Genomic DNA, 17,690 nt, shown 5'->3' on the forward strand with positions numbered 1-17,690 from the left:
CTGTTACAAATAAGAAGTTGTATGATTGGGAATGTGTTCTGTGGGGTCTATGGTTCAAGGTAACACAAGCTATTAATTAAGATGGCAAAATTAGATTTTGAGTTGATAGAACTACAGCTTAGATCTGCTGATCAGCATAGCGACACAGAACAAGTGTTTACTCAGCCATGTTTGGTAACAATGGAAGGTGGGGCGGATTTCACATTGAAATTTTAAAAGTTGAGCTCCTGCAATAAAGGTAATTACATGTAAATTCTAAACAGGTAATTTCAGATAAGGGAAGATCAAAAATGAAGACAGCATATCAGAGCCAAATTCGCCCTATGCAGGGAATCATTTTCAGATCGCAGCCCACACATCAGGAAGCTGTATCCACTCTCACAAAACTTCTGTCTGGAGAAAGTCAATTTTGAGAAAGTAGTTGTCCCTACTCCAATTCAGAGGGTATTGCAGATTACTGGTAACTATTGGCAACAACTTATGGGAAGAACTTAGCTGAACAATGGGCAATCTTTAAAAAATAGTTCAGGTATCGTCGAAGTATCTTCCCTTTAAAGGGAAAGGTCGGGCAAACAAATCCAGACTCCTTGCATCAAAAACCACCCATTGCTGGATTTTGTATGTAGTTTTAAAAGTTAAAATTTAACTAGGAATTCAGTAATATATAAGAATTGGAACCATGTAAATGTAAATATATTTTGGATAACCATTCATTTCTGTTATTTAACTGACTTTCTTGTTGTGCATTTTACTGTGTAATAAATATTTGCTTTGTTTAAAATAATCACAAAAGAGTCTGAGACATTCTTCACTGGTCTTCACATCTTTCCTCACATTAAACAAATTGTAAAAATGCACTTAAGAGTAAGAATTGAAACCTTCTGGGTTTTGCAAAGCCGAAGAAATTAATATTAGCTATGCTCTTAGCAGCGAATGTATTCTGTAAGCATATAAATAGGAGAGGCTGGTAAACAGACAGGAAATACTTTTTAGGGAGCTAAGAGGGAAGGTACAAATGGAGGCGGGGTGAGGTTTTAAATTAATACATAACATCACCCTTTAACAATGATCTACATGTTGCCCAGGGCATGGTGACAGAGAAGGAAATGTCGTCACTAGGATAGCTCAAAATTGATGAGGAGAAATTGTTTGACATACTGTCTGTAATTATAGTTGAGAAGGTACCAGGGCCAGATAAGATGCATCCAAGCATATTGAAGGATACTAGAGTGGCCAAAGCTGGGACACTGAAGAAAATGTTCCAGCCCTACTGAAAGTAAGGAGAGGGTTCAGAGGACTGTCGAATTGCAAACAGGATAATTCCAACATCGAGAGACCAGGCAGATTAAAATCAGGAGCAGAGAACTTTCGAGAAACAACTATTCAGGATAGAATTAGTAACATGGACAAATATGGGCTAATTCTGAAGAACCAACATGTATTTCTAAAGAGGAAATCATGTTTAACTGATATACTGGACCTTTTTGAAGAAGTAACAGCAGAGTTGATGAGGGTAATGCTGCTGACGTGGATTGCATAGGCTTTCAAAAGTCATTCCATACAATTCCACACAACAGAATTGTGAGGAAAGTTCTTGGAATAAAATAGCAAGGTGCAGAATAAAAACAGTTGAATAAGCAATGAGTAATGATCAATGGAATTTTTCAGGTCGGAAAAGGTTTTGTTGTGAAGCTCCCCAGGGTTTGCTAATCGACCCATTTTGCTGCTATGTAGTAATGATATAAATCTATGGAGTGCAGAGAGCAATTTCAAAGTTTATGGATTGCCAGAAAGTTGAAAGCATTGTTAACTGTAAGGGTGAAAGTGTAGACCTTCAAAACGGGCTTAGACAAGCTGGTGAAATGGGCAGATATTTGGCAGATGAATTTTAAAGCAGAGAGGATTGAGGTGATGCATTGTTTTAGGATGCACATGAACAAACAATACAGCGTAAGAGGAAGAATTCTGAAAAGGAGTGCAGAAGCAGGGGGACCTGTAAGTCTACATGCATAGATCATTGGAGTTAGTAGGGAAGGTGTAAGCAAAAGTTAATGAAGCATGCCGTATCCTGGGCTTTACTGTTATGTTATAACCCCTGTTTAAGTGCTATATCTCTGTGGACATTAGAAATATAGCATAAGTTTAATTTTTTAAGCTCACTTCGTGTTTCTGTATGTGTGCACTAATAAAGGATTCCAACTTTAGTTCAGCATTTTGTTAAGCAAGGCTGCTATCTGCCCACTCCACAAGATAGCCTATGTCCGTTTTGAAGGTCAACACTTTCATCCTTACAGTTAACAATGCTTTCAATTTTCTGGCAATCCATAAATTTTTTAAATTGCCCTCGACACTCCATAGATTAGTATATATCAGCAAAAGGAGTCCATTACCAAACACTGGGGAGCATCACAACAAAACGTTTTCCGATCTGAACAATTCCATTGATCATTATTCATTGCTTATTCAACTATTTTTATTCTGCACCTTGCTATTTTATTCCAAGAAATTTCCTCACAATTCTGTTGTGTGGAACTGTATCGAATGACTTTTGAAAGTCTATGTAATCCACGTCAGCAGCATTACCCTCATCATCCCTGCTGTTACCTCTTCAAAAAGGTCCAGTACATCAGTTAAACACGGTTCCCCCTTTAGAAATACATGTTGGTTCTTCAGAATTAACCCATATTTGTCCCTGTTACTAATCCTATCCTGAATAGTTGTTTCTAGAAATTTCTCTGCCACTGATTTTAATTTGCCTGGTCTATAGATGTGTGTGAGTTTTCCTTTCACTTTAAACTGTGCCTGCATTGTAACTAAATATTTAAGACATAAGAAACAGTCATTGAGGTCAGAAAAACTAAGCATCTGCTTGTAACCACAGGCCCACACTGAAGGATAGAAGCTTTTGTGCTCAATCGGAAACAAGTAGCCCATGCAGAAAGACCACAGAGACTGCCGGTACATGCCTGACAATACAGCCATGTAGAAAGAAGTCCCAAGAGCTAACTAGCAGTAACAAAGCAGGGAAATAACAGAGGAGTGCCAGGAAAAATGAAGGCAAAGGGAGAGACAACCAAAATCTAATGAAGGTTCTGCTTAGTGAAGTTAAAGAGGAGGACAGAGAGAGGCACTCAGTAAAAGATAGAGCTGAGTGGTGCAAACCGGGTAAAGTTAGCGAACGAGAATTCAGAAATAGAAACAGAGAAACATAGAAAACTACAGCACAAAACAGGCCCTTCGGCCCCGCAAGTTGTGCCAAACATATCCCTACCTTTTAGGCCTACAGATAACCCTCCATCCTATTAAGTCCCATATACTCATCCAGAAGTCTCTTAAAAGACCCTATTGAGTTTGCCTCCACCACCACTGACGGCAGCCAATTCCACTCGTCCACCACCCTGTGTGAAAAACTTCCCCCTAACATTTCCCCTGTACCTACCCCGCCCCCACCCCCCCCCCCCCCCCAGCACCTTAAACCTGTGTCCTCTCGTAGCAGCCATTTCCACCCTGGGAAAAAGTCTCTGAGAGTCCACCCGATCTATGCCTCTCAACATCTTATACACCTCTATTAGGTCTCCTCTCATCCTACGTTTCTCCAAGGAGAAAAGACCGAGCTCCCTCAGCCAATCCTCATAAGGCATGCCACTCAATCCAGGCAATATCCTTGCAAATCGCCTCTGCACCCTTTCAATCTTTTCCACATCCTTCCTGGAATGAGCCGACCAGAACTGAGCACAGTACTCCAAGTCGGGTCTGACGAAGGTCTTATATAGCTGCATCATTATCCCCGGACTCCTAAACTCAATCCCTCGATTGATAAAGGCCAGCACACCATACGCCTTCTTAACCACCTCCTCCACCTGCGGGGCCGATTTTAGAGTCCTATGGACCCGGACCCCAAGGTCCTTCTGATCCTCTACGGTACTAAGAGTATTTCCCTTTATATTGTACTCCTTCATCCCATTTGACCTGCCAAAATGGACCACTCCGCATTTATCTGGGTTGAAGTCCATCTGCCACTTCTGCGCCCAGCCTTGCATCCTATCTATGTCCCTCTGTAACTTCTGACATCCCTCCAGACTATCCACAACCCCACCAACCTTCGTGTCGTTGGCAAACTTACCAACCCATCCCTCCACTTCCTCATCCAGGTCATTTATGAAAATGACAAACAGCAAGGGTCCCAGAACAGATCGCTGGGGCACACCACTGGTGACCGACCTCCATTTAGAAAAAGAACCCATCTGTACACACTCTCTGTCTCCTTTGGGCAAGCCAGTTCTGGATCCACAGGGCAGCTGCAACTTGGATCCCATGCCCTCTCACCTTTTCGCGAAGACTTGCATGGGGGACCTTATCGAACGACTTGCTAAAATCCATACAAACCACATCTACCGGTTTCCCTTCGTCAATGTGTTTAGTCACATTTTCGAAGAACTCCACCAGACTTGTAAGGCACGATCTACCTTTGACAAAGCCATGCTGAGTATTCTTGAGCATACTAAACCTCTCTAAATGCTCATAAATCTTGTCCCTCAGGATCTTCTCCATCAGCTTACCAACCACTGAGGTTAGACTCACCGGTCGGTAATTTCCTGGGTTATCCCTATTCCCCTTCTTGAAAATAGGAACCACATCCGCAATCCTCCAGCACCTTTCCCGTCTCCATCGACGACGCAAATATCATCGGCAGAGGCTCTGCAATCTCTTCCCTCGTCTCCCACAGTAACTTGGGGTACATCCCATCCGGACCTGGCGACTTATCTATCTTGATGCCATTCAAAGATTCCAGTACAACTTCTTTGTTAAAGTCCACATACTCAATCTTTTCAGTCCACCACAAGCCCACAGTACATCCACCCATGTCCTTCTCCTCTGTGAAAACCGAGGCAAAATACTCATTAAGCACCTCTGCCATTTCTACTGGTTCCGTACTGATTTTCCCGCCTTCACCTTTTATAGGCCCTATTCCTTCACTTCTCATCCTTTTACTCTTCACATATTTATAGAACGCCTTAGGGTTTTCCTTCATTCTACTTGCCAAGGCCTTCTCGTGACACCGTCTGGCTCTCCTAATTTCCTTCTTTAGTCCCTTCCTACAAGCCGTATACTCATCTAGATCCTGATCTTCGCCAATTACTCTGAATCTTTTGTACGCTTTCCATCTGAAGTAATCATAAGGTTGTTGACAACTTCATACAGCCTGTGAAGCAATGGTGTTCTGTGGCATTGATGGGTCTGTGGAAGCTTAATGGACGAGGCAAACCACAACAGAGAAATAGTGAAAGGACAGTTATGGATCCTGGAGGTAATTTCTTGGTGAAGGCACCTGAGAAAGCTCTGGTAGGGAAAATATTCCAAAGCGTGTTTTTCAAGGGTAGAGTTTGGACACATGCGTGTTGAAGTCAGAGTTCTAGTGAGAGTAGTTTGCTGACATTGTGACAACTATCTCGGTGGTTGATGAGGAATCCACTGAAGTTTCTTTAGGTGGTATCTGTCACTTGGTTTGAAAGTGTGTGGTGTCGTACCACAGTTGGCATGTTGGTCTACAACAATTGCGTGCTTCCTATGAACATGAGTTCTGGTCACCTCACTATAAGAAGGATGTGGAAGCGCTGGAGAGAGTGCAGAGGAGATTTACCAGGATGCTGCCTGGTTTGGAGTGTCGGTCTTATGAGGAAAGGTTGAGGGAGCTGGGGCTGTTCTCTCTGGAGCGGAGGAGATTGAGGGGAGACTTAATAGAGGTTTATAAAATGATGAAGGGGATAGATCGAGTGAACGTTCAAAGACTATTTCCTCGGGTGGATGGAGCTATTACAAGGGGGCATATCTATAGGGTTCATGGTGGGAGATATAGGAAGGATATCAGAGGTAGGTTCTTCACGCAGAGAGTGGTTGGGGTGTGGAATGGACTGCCTGCAGTGATAGTGGAGTCAGACACTTTAGGAACATTTAAGCGGTTATTGGATAGGCACATGGAGCACACCAGGATGGTAGGGAGTGGGATAGCTTGATCTTGGTTTCAGATGAAGGTCGGCACAACATCGTGGGCCGAAGGGCCTGTTCTGTGCTGTACTGTTCTATGTTCTATGTTCTAACATTAAGGTATACGTTCTACACTGTAACTTGTGTTATCCTTACAAATTTGCGTACATTTTATAAAATAACTGAGGTGAAGTAAAAAGGTATTATAGTGAAATTTTCTTGTTTAATAAAGGTGTTCATCTTTTGTTAAAGATTAAGAAGCAGAGCTGTGATTTTGTTCCTCAAGATCTCTAAACAGCAAAATAAAAGTTATGATCCTTTGAGCCAAATTTCAGCTCTTCGACCTGACTGTCCAGCTGGAATCATGACATTATCAACAGCGGCTTATTTTACAAAAACAAGGAGGTTATTTTGATAAAAGGCATTATTTAGACCTCAGCTGGTGTATTGTTTATAGTTCTGGGTGCCTCACTTTCGGAAGGAGGTGAATGCATTGGAGAGAGAGCAGGGGAAGTTTACACAAATAGTTCCAGGGATGGGGAACTTCAGTAACAAGGACGGGTTTGATAGTTTCGGACTCTTTTCTTTGGAGAGAAGAAGGCTAAGGAGATTTGATAGACATGTTCAGAATCATGAGAGCGACAGGGCAGATAGTGAGAAACTGGTGCCACTTGGAAAAGGATCAAGAACAACATTTAAATTGATTTGCAAAGAAAGCAAAATGGTTCAGCTCTGAAAGGCACCGCCTGCAAAGGAAGAGGAAACAGGTTTAATAGAGGCAATGACGAGGGCATTCAATGATTATTTGAACAGAAAACAAATCTGCAGAGATATGGAAAAAATCGGGAGAAGGGCACAGTGTCAGAATGCTCATTTGAGAGCAGATGAAGACATAATGGTTGTATGACCTCCTTCTGTAACTGTACTAAATCTATGATTCTAAGACATGGACTACAGCGGTTCAAGAAATCAGCTTCTCAATGGCATTTAAGAATGGACAATAAAAGTTGATCTCGTCCATATCACTCGAATCAATAAAAATATATATACTTGGAAGATATTTTAAATAATTAGACCTGAAAATCCGTTGCGACAAAATAAAAAAAGTTAAGATACTCCACGTTCGCCAGCCGAAACCATCTGATTAATAATGATGCAACATTTCATTGTTTTAGTCTGTCACTGTGTCCAATAAGAAGTCTCACAATACCAGGTTAAAGTCCAACAGGTGTATTTCGTAGCAAATACCATGAGCTTTCGGAGCGATGCCCCTTCGTCAGATGGAGTAGTTATCTGTTCTCCAACATTGCACAGACAATATCACTAGCTGTTCTGTCTGGAGACAATACACATCTCTTTAACCTGTGTTTAATGTTCCCACATTATTTGTACCTTTTAAGACCTGGCTGGCTGTAGAGACTTGCATTCTAATTAGTATTCTGTAACTTGATTTCTGTGTCTGTGCAATGTTGGAGAACAGATAACTACTCCATCTGACGAAGGGGCATCGCTCCGAAACCTTATGGCATTTGCTACCAAATAAACCTGTTGGACTTTAACCTGGTATTGTGAGACTTCTTACTGTGCTTACCCCAGTCCAACGCCGGCATCTCCACATCATGACTGTGTCCAATGACATGACACAGGACGACAAAGTCAATCGTTGTCAGGAGCAATCAATGAAAGTGTTTCCACAGATCCCACTGTATTCCAAGCCAGTGTTTTATTCGGAGACTCAATCAGGTAGTGGAATGGGTTCAGGGGATTCCTTTTTCAAGTTTCACTCTGTCTCCAATCTGCCCTTCAACAAACTTCTTTACGCAGTCAATCACGATATCATTTGTGATCGGTACAGCGTATATTTTGTGTGTTAATTTTAACGATTTTTACCTTCATGTGTTTATTATGTTTAGAATCTCAATATTTTGTTATTTTAATTAGTTGGCATTAATTTAGTCTATCTTAATTGCAATACTTAATCTCTTCGAGTTATCATTAAGTCTATAATTTTTTTTAGCAAGGGCATCATTCTTATTTTCCACCTTGCATTTTTACGTTCATCTTATTTTGTCAAGTTGTTTTCTGATTGTCCATCTTTGCTCCAACTGGAAGGTATTTGTGTCACATAATAAATGATTCAACCATACAAAAATTGAATATGTGACCAAACAAGCACTTACCTCAAATCCTTTCATTTGTGCAGAATGTATCCAAGCCGCTGCAGTCCTTCACATCGAATGTCGCAGTTCTGTAGTTCGAGGTGTTTTATTGTATCACAGAGTCCAATGACATAAGACAGGACCGCAAAGTCAATCGGGGTCAGTCGCAATCCACTAAATGAAAATGTTTCCACAGATCCCACTGTGTTCCGAGCCAGTATTTTATTCTGAGACTCAAACAGGTAGTGGACTGTGTTCAGGAGCTTCCTCTTCCCAGTTTCAGTCTCTGTGTCTCCAATCTGCCCTTCAACCTTCTCCTTCACCCAGTCAATCACTCGGCAGGTTGTTTGATGAAGAAATGGACCCAGAAACTCCACCAGGGGTCGAGCTGACTGTGCGGAGGAGAGACCAGCAACAAAACGGAGAAATATCTCAAATCGCCCATCTTCCTCACTGTGGGCTTCACTGAGGAGTTTCCCGACCTCCCCGGGATCTGGAGTCAGGAATTGTGTGAGTGCAGCTACAAACTCTTGGATGGTGAGGTGTGGGAATGTGTAAACCACACTCTGGGCAGAATAATCTCTCTCCAAAAGTTCCATCAGGAACCCAGACAGGAACTGGGAAGGTTGTAGATTGTACTCAATCAAATCTTCATCTCTAAACACAATCTTCTTCTTGGAGACTCCTGTGAAGGCCATCCCACCAAGCTTCAGTAACACATCACGGGGGTTTTCAATCTCTCGGCCATGGTTTTTCAGAATGTTGTAAATATAGTAGGAATATAGTTGGGTGATGGTCTTGGGAACTTGCTGCCGTTTCCTGTCGCTTTGTGTAAAGAAGGGACCCAGTGACAGACCGAGGATCCAGCAGTAGGAAGGGTTGTAACACATGGTGTACAGGATCTCGTTCTCCTCCACGTGTTTGATAACAGCTGCTGCCACCGTCTGATCTTCAAAAAACTTGTTGAAATATTCCTTCTGTTCATTCCCAACAAATCCCAGGATTTCAGCCCAGACTCTGATCTCAGCCTTTTCTAATAAACGCAATGCAGTGGGGCGGCTGGTCACTAACACTGAACATCCTGGGAGCAGCTTGTGCTGTATTAAACTGTATACAATGTCAGACACTTCACACCAGCATTCGGGATCTGTGCACATGTACTGAGGTTCTGTATTCCTCCGATTGTCGGCAAAATCAATCCTGTCCCTGAATTCATCCAAACCATCGAATATAAACAGCAATCCCTCTGGGTTCTTCCAGAGCTCTCCCAGAATATTCCCAAAGTAGGGATACTGATCCAAAATCAGATTCCTCAGGTTTATTCTACAGTTAATAGTGTTCAAATCCCGGAATTTAAAACTGAAAACAAATTGAAAGTGTGGGTATATTTTCCCAGTGGCCCAGTCATAAATAATCTTTTGTATCATTGTTGTTTTTCCAATTCCCGGGACTCCGCTCACTGCTGCTGAACTCCCAGATTTGGATTTTCTCTGGGAAAAGCTGCTCTGGAACAATTGATCAGTTCGGACTTTTTCCAGTTCTTTCCGCAGATCTTTCTCTCTCCATTCTTCATGGTCTCGGCCTCTTGCCAGCAGTTCATGTTCGACAAGTGTCCGATCTCGAACAGCGGAAATAATTGTTAGCTCAGCGTATCGATCAACCAGCTGGAAAATCTTAACCTTCTCCTTTATGAGGATAGTGTTCACTCTCAGTGTTTCAGTTTGTACCCGGAGTGTCTCCTTGTGTTTCTGTTGGAGATCTTCAATAAGAACGGAGAGAAAGTTAGTTCTATTGGCATTTTACAAACATCCCGGTAAAATTGACCAATCCATAAAATATTGCAGGCAATAGTTCAGTTCCAACTTAGATTTTTGTACAACTGGCTTTTACAACGAATGGCCCATGGGCCAAATTCAGCCCCTGAACTGTGTGTATTCAGTCCAATAAATATGGCCGGAAAGCTCAGCTCTGCAGAAGTCAACTCTGATCCCAGCACCTTCTCCCTTTCTGCCTCCATAGATCTGCAACTTTTTTCCGCAATCTTCTCTTTTTAAGTAATTTGTCATGTAACAGCATTAGGCCACAAATGAAGAAAATATGGGGAGAAAGGAGGCTGTGATTGGAGAAGCAGGAAAGTGTTGACAACTCCACTTTCCTATTTCAGTTTGAAGCTTACAGAGCTCGTATCACGACAGCGAATAGCAGAGTTCAGGTCAGGGCAGAGAAAGGGCGAGAATCCTGAGGAATACTTACTGCGCGTGAGTGGGGTGTTTGTGTGTGCATATATATGTGTGAGTGAGTGCACAGAGAGAGAGAGAGGAGAGAGAGAGATGGAGAAAGACAGAAACAGAGTGTGTGAGAGAGGGTGTGTGAGATTATGTGAGAGTGACAGAGAAGGAGAAAAACTGACAGAGGATGTGTGGGAGGGAACATGAGAGTGAAAAATTCCCTGAGACTGTGGGTGTTAAACAGAATGCGATAATAACAGAGGAAAGGTTGAGGGATAAAGAGAGTGAGACTGTGTTGGGGAGAATGACAGAGGAAGCGATGAAGAGGGAGATAGTGTGCGTGAGAAAAAGCGAGAGGATAATATTGTGAGAGTGAGCAGGTGAGAGTGAGAATGTCTATGTCTGTAAGGTAAAGAGAGAAAATGTAACAGCGAAACACACAGCGTGTGTGGAAGAGAGTGCGTGTGAGAGGAAGAATAAGGGTGTTGTGGATGTCGATAAGAAAGAGATTGTGAGAGTATGTGAGAAGGATGTGACAGGAAGACAATGCGAGAGATTATGTGACAGAGATTTTGTGTGTGACTGAGTGACGATGAGTCTGAGAATGTGTGTATGAGTGCATGTGTGTGAGTCTCTGTGAGGGATAGAGTGTGAGAGTGTGCGCGCAAGTGAGTGACAGTGAGTATGAGAATGTGTATGTGAGAACATGTGTATAACTGTGTATGTGGGTCAGCGTGTGTGTGTGAGGGAGAGAGAGTGTACTGTGACAGAAATTGTGCAATAGTTTGTGAGACAGGGTCCATGGGATAGTTTTTCAAAAATCATTTACGGAATCGGGATGTCACTGGCTAGGGTAGCATATATTGCCCGTCCCCGATTGCCTTTGCGACTCTGGTGATGAGCTGCCTTCTTGAACTCAATGCACCGTAGAGCACGTATTTCGGGCTATGGGAGAAAAAAGGAGCACCCGGAGGAAAACCATGCAGGCGCACGGAGAACGTGCAGACTCCACATAGACAGTAACCCAAACCAGGAATCGAACCCGGTGTGAGACGGCATAGGGGGAGCAGCTGGAAAATGCAACGTTAAAACAGAGGTTTAGTGAAGCAAAACTGGAAACTGACATATGACCTCAGAAGTTGAACGAAATAATGATATGCAAGTGTTACAGGTGAGTCACTTTCATACACACTGTGAGAAGGACGATAATGAGAAAGAGAGCTGTGATAGAGGGATGCAGCAAACAAGAATTTGGGGAGATAGTGCAGAAATATAGTAAATTCGAGGCAACTGTGAAGTGAAACACAGAACAGTCAAAAATTGTCTAACCACACAACGTGTCAGACGGAAATCGAGGCAAACATAGAGTGATAAATTGGTGTCTATATTCTCAGCTCAAATGGTATGATGTGCAGTTTTGAGAACCATGGGGTGGATGGAATCAGTGATAAATTGAATTTGCTACTGTCACCTGTGGTGGGTTGTTATGCACATTTGGGAATATGGAGCTGGATGAAGACAGCGACAGGGACGGAGTTATGGTGCGTATTTGGTGAAACCATCAGGTCCAATTGCACCCATGATCACGACCCTCACATGGACTGCAAAGAAACCCAAGGGACCATTTGCACCAAAAAAAATAAGTGAGCAAGTGATTGCGCGATGTTACAGAACTGGGAGGGGAAGGACCTATGTCCCTACACATAGAACATAGAACATAGAACAGTACAGCACAGAACAGGCCCTTTGGCCCACGATGTTGTGCCGAGCTTTATCTGAAACCAAGATCAAGCTATCCCACTCCCTATCATCCTGGTGTGCTCCATGTGCCTATCCAAAAACCGCTTAAATGTTTCTAAAGTGTCTGACTCCACTATCACTGCAGGCAGTCCATTCCACACCCCAACCACTCTCTGCGTAAAGAACCTACCTCTGATATCCGTCCTGTATCTCCCACCACGAACCCTATAGTTATGCCCCCTTGTGATTGCTCCATCCACCCGAGGAAATAGTCTTTGAACGTTCACTCTATCTATCCCCTTCATCATTTTATACACCTCTATTAAGTCTCCCCTCAGCCTCCTCCGCTCCAGAGAGAACAGCCCTAGCTCCCTCAACCTTTCCTCATATAACCTACCCTCCAAACCAGGCAGCGTCCTGGTAAATCTCCTCTGCACTCTTTCCAGCGCTTCCACATCCTTCTTATAGTGAGGTGACCAGAACTGCACACAATATTCCAAATGTGGTCTCACCAAGGTCCTGTACAGTTGCAGCATAACCCCACGGCTCTTAAACTCCAACCCCCTGTTAATAAAAGCTAACACACTATAGGCCTTCTTCACAGCTCTATCCACTTGACTGGCAACCTTTAGAGATCTGTGGATATGGACCCCAAGATCTCTCTGTTCCTCCACAGTCTTCAGAACCCTACCTTTGACCCTGTAATCCACATTTAAATTTGTCCTACCAAAATGAATCACCTCACATTTATCAGGGTTAAACTCCATTTGCCATTTTTCAGCCCAGCTTTGCATCCTATCTATGTCTCTTTGCAGCCTACAACAGCCCTCCACCTCATCCACTACTCCACCAATCTTGGTGTCATCAGCAAATTTACTGATCCACCCTTCAGCCCCCTCCTCGAAGTCATTAATAAAAATCACAAAGAGCAGAGGACCAAGCACTGATCCCTGTGGCACACCACTAGCAACCTGCCTCCAATCCGAAAATTTTCCATCGACCACCACCCTCTGTCTTCGGTCAGACAGCCAGTTACCTATCCAATCGGCCAACTTTCCCTCTATCCCACACCTCCTCACTTTCATCATAAGCCGACCATGGGGGACCTTATCAAACGCCTTACTAAAATCCATGTATATGACATCAACTGCCCTACCTTCATCAACACACTTAGTTACCTCCTCAAAAAATTCTATCAAATTTGTGAGGCATGACTTGCCCTTCACGAATCCGTGCTGACTATCTCGGATTAATCCGCATCTTTCTAAATGGTCGTAAATCCCATCCCTAAGGACCCTTTCCATCAATTTACCAACCACCGAAGTAAGACTAACCGGTCTATAATTACCAGGGTCATTTCTATACCCTTTCTTAAACAGAGGAACAACATTCGCCATTCTCCAGTCCTCTGGCACCATCCCCGTGGAGAGCGAGGACCCAAAGATCAACGCCAAAGGCTCTGCAATCTCATCCCTTGCCTCCCACAGAATCCTAGGATACATTTCATCAGGCCCAGGGGACTTATCGACCTTCAGCTTATTCAAAACTGCCAGGACATCCTCCCTCCGAACATCTATTTCCTCCAGCCTATTAGCCTGTAACACCTTCTCTTCCTCAAAAACATGGCCCCTCTCCTTGGTGAACACTGAAGAAAAGTATTCATTCATCACCTCGCCTATCTCTACTGACTCCATACACAAGTTCCCACTACTGTCCTTGACCGGCCCTAACCTCACCCTGGTCATTCTTTTATTCCTCACATAAGAGTAAAAAGCCTTGGGGTTTTCCTTGATCCGACCCGCCAAGGACTTCTCATGTCCCCTCCTAGCTCTCCGAAGCCCCTTTTTCAGCTCATTCCTTGCTAACTTGTAACCCTCAATCGAGCCATCTGAACCTTGTTTCCTCATCCCTACATAAGCTTCCCTCTTCCTTTTCACAAGACATTCCACCTCTTTTGTGAACCATGGTTCCCTCACTCGGCCATTTCCTCCCTGCCTGACAGCAACATACCTATCAAGGGCATCCAGTATTTGTTCCTTGAAAAAGTTCCACTTTTCATTAGTTCCTTTCTCTGACAGTTTCTGTTCCCAACTTATGCCCCCTAATTCTTGCCTAATCGCATCACAATTACCCCTCACCCAATTGTAAGCCTTGCCCTGCCGTACGGCCCTATCCCTCTCCATTGCAATAACAAAAGACACCGAATTGTGGTCACTATCTCCAAATTGCTCTCCCACAACCAAATCTAACACTTGGCCCGGTTCATTTCCCAGTACCAAATCCAATGTGGCCTCACCTCTAGTCGGCCCATCCACATATTGTGTCAGGAAACCCTCCCGCACACACTGCACAAAAACTGCCCCATCCAAACTATTTGACCTACAAAGGTTCCAATCAATATTTGGAAAGTTAAAGTCCCCCATGACAACTACCCTGTGACCCCCACACATATCCATAATCTGCTTAGCAATTTCTTCCTCCACATCTCTATTACTATTTGGGGGCCTATAGTAAACTCCTAGCAACGTGACCGCTCCTTTCCTATTTCTAACTTCAGCCCATATTACCTCAGTGTGCAGATCCCCCACGAAGTGCCTTTTCGCAGCCGTTAAACTATCCTAGATTAACAATGCCACTCCTCCACCTCTTTTACCAGCTTCCCTACACTTAGTGAAACATCTATACCCCGGAACGTCCAACAACCATTCCTGTCCTTGTTCTACCCACGTCTCCGTAATGGCCACAACATCGTAGTCCCAAGTACCAATCCACGCCCCAAGTTCATCTACCTTGTTCCGGATGCTCCTTGCATTGAAGTAGACACACTTCAACCCACCTTCCTGTCTACCAGTACCCACCCTTGACCCTGATACCTTCCCCAATACCTCACCACCCTCACTGACTTCTGGACTACAACTCCCTTTCCCACTCCCCTGACAAATTAGTTTAAACCCCCTGGAAACATCACCTGGAAATGTTGTAAATAAATTGGCAAGAGGCAAATGCAAGCGGAGGTTCATACTGATCCGCTGCTGTGCTGTAAATTGGTGGGAGGCTCAGGTCAAAGATAAAACATATCACGCCTGTATAGATAAGCTAACTAACAATCTGGAAAAAAGGCTTTGAATCACAGCATTCTGAATGCACATTTAAAACACAATGTGCGTTGAAAAGGAAACTTTTGTTTGAGTAAGTTTCTGTGTTGTGTGACAGGTCCGTGTGATTTTTCTTGCCAGCGAATCTGTGCCTCCTGTCTGTGGCATTGAATTGTGCTGGTTAACCCTCTGAGATTTGGTTCCATTAGCTGGTTTAAAGTTTCTCGGTAAATGCATGCTGTTGTATGTTGAAATAGGTTGAGTAAGGAGAGGATAACTGTGATAAAATGATACAGGAGTTTTTAAAGCACCTGCTTTGTTTTGGCGGGAGAGTGGTGATGATGGGACAATAAATATAATTATTTACACTTTGGTTTAACTTCAAAGCCTATCAATGGCTTAGAGAGATTGACTGTTAAACCAGAAAGGCATTGTTTATAATTTCTTCAGAATTTACCTTTAGCTTGGAGGATAATTGCAGTTTTTGTAGAAAGAAGAATGATGACTCCTGTCTGAATCTATTCCCTTATTTTATTTTAATATTCTATTTTCAGTTATAAATCGTTAACAATGAATGAAAGCAAAGTTTAATGCTGTGCAGAGGATATGTGAATGCAAGGCATTCATGCCCGATGAGTCTGTATGTCCAATAAAACACTGGTATGGATTTTTCTTTGCTGTCTTGGTAGCTTTAATGTTTTGTTTCCCTTAATTACGATTTTGTAATAAGAGTTTCAATAAACAGTTTATAATCAAATGTGGGTCATGAGCAGAATGAAAAATGAAATTTAAAACCAGGCAAAACTTTGAAATTCCTTAATCCTGGGCACGGTTGCTGATAACTTATTTGTATTTTTTTTTAAAATGGGCAGTAATGATGTAACTACTTCTGAAAATTTTAGTTCTTTTTTCATTTCCAACGAGCAAAAACTTAACAATTCTCTGTTTAAATTTATTGCACATCTCATATACGGATTGCGATTTTTTTATTTAGAGCAGATTTTATCTTTCAGTTTTTCTCAAATAGACAGATATATCTGGACTGTATTAACTAACTTGGCTCCAAGCCAAATGTATATTTTGTGTTTTTTTCAAATATATATCTCATGAAGCACAAGACAATAAGGAAGTCGACCAGCTTCAAGACTTCAAGATTGTTTATCACAACATAATGATAATTGGGGATGTAAAGGCTTTGTCTTTTTGTAGAAAAGGTGAACACATTTAAACTAATTTGTTACCCTTCGAATTAAAGAATTTGTGCTTAAATTCACTTAACTTCCATTTCAACTCAGGCACTGCTGCAACTGATAATTTAACCCTTCTCTTAAAACTGCCATCCCTGTATATTTAACTGTTTAAATAAATTGATTGTATGGATATTAGCAACTCGTATTTAAGAAGTTATATCCTGTTTAAGAGGCTAATAAACATTTTTTAAAATTGTTTTTCAGAAAAAAGGAGTAATATGATTTAGTCTATATGTTTCTTTTGAGTTTCAAGACCTTTTTGTTGTTCGAAAAGTGATGAGTTAAACATATTCTCAGCTTTCGGTCAATTTGAATCTTGGCCTCAATTTCTAAAGGTAATATGAAGTTTTTTGTGTGTTATGCATACGGAGTAATGTTAATGTAAACTCAGCTAACATATACAGAGGCATGAAAAATATGTTGCTGAAGTTATACTTAATTAAATGCTAATATGTTAGAAATTAATGACTGTAAAGTAATTTTACAATAACACTTTAGGGCTGTTATGTGTAGAGGAATGAGGTGATCTGCAGATAGGAAGATAAAGTTAAATATTGGGAATGACAATGAAGTTGCAACAGATGATAAGATTTTTCCATCATTTAATTGTCTGCAGTTATGGAATGGAATTCAAAACCTTAAAAGAATAAAATACAGAGTTTGTGCCAATCACGCTATTCATGAACTAAAGGAAAAATAGTTAATGAAGGGAAAGCTGGTGGGTACCACATTAGCTGAATTCTATCAAACAGACAAGATAATTGCTTGCTCCTTCCCCACATGCCAATGTGCCACCCCTATTCAAAAAGGGATGGAGGCAAAAAGCAGGTAGCTATCGGCCGAATAGCCTAACATCTATTGTGGAAAAAGATTGGAATCAATTATGATGGAAGCAATAGCAGCACATTTGTAAAATTATAATCTAATTAAACAGCATTACCATGGCTTCATGAAAGGGAAATATGTCTGACTAATTGATTAGACTTTTTCGAGGAACTCTCAACCAGAGTGGAGAGAGGGGAAGCAGTAGATGTGATGCATTAGGACTTCCAGAAGGCGTTTTACAAGGTACGTCAAAAAAGTTCAAGATATTAGATATGAGCCCATGATGTTTGAGGCAGTGTATTGGCATGGATCGAGGACTGGCTAATGGGCAGGAAACCGCGAGTGGCATAAAGCGTTCCCTTTCAGGTTGGTGACCTATAAACAGTGGGTTTACAGAGGGATCAGTGC

At 42.2% G+C, this 17,690-nt stretch overlaps 1 protein-coding gene across 1 annotated transcript in view; it reads right to left on the reverse strand.

Moving 5' to 3' along the window:
* The window catches only part of LOC144482144 (NACHT, LRR and PYD domains-containing protein 3-like), a 96,017-nt gene that overhangs the window by 32,088 nt on the left and 46,239 nt on the right, over positions 1-17,690 (reverse strand). The window contains 1 exon segment of the mRNA XM_078201367.1: positions 8,166-9,903. Coding sequence (XP_078057493.1) covers positions 8,166-9,903 — 1,738 coding nt within the window.

This window comes from Mustelus asterias, assembly GCF_964213995.1.
Source record: "Mustelus asterias chromosome 26 unlocalized genomic scaffold, sMusAst1.hap1.1 SUPER_26_unloc_35, whole genome shotgun sequence".
In the NCBI taxonomy this organism is placed as follows: domain Eukaryota; kingdom Metazoa; phylum Chordata; class Chondrichthyes; order Carcharhiniformes; family Triakidae; genus Mustelus; species Mustelus asterias.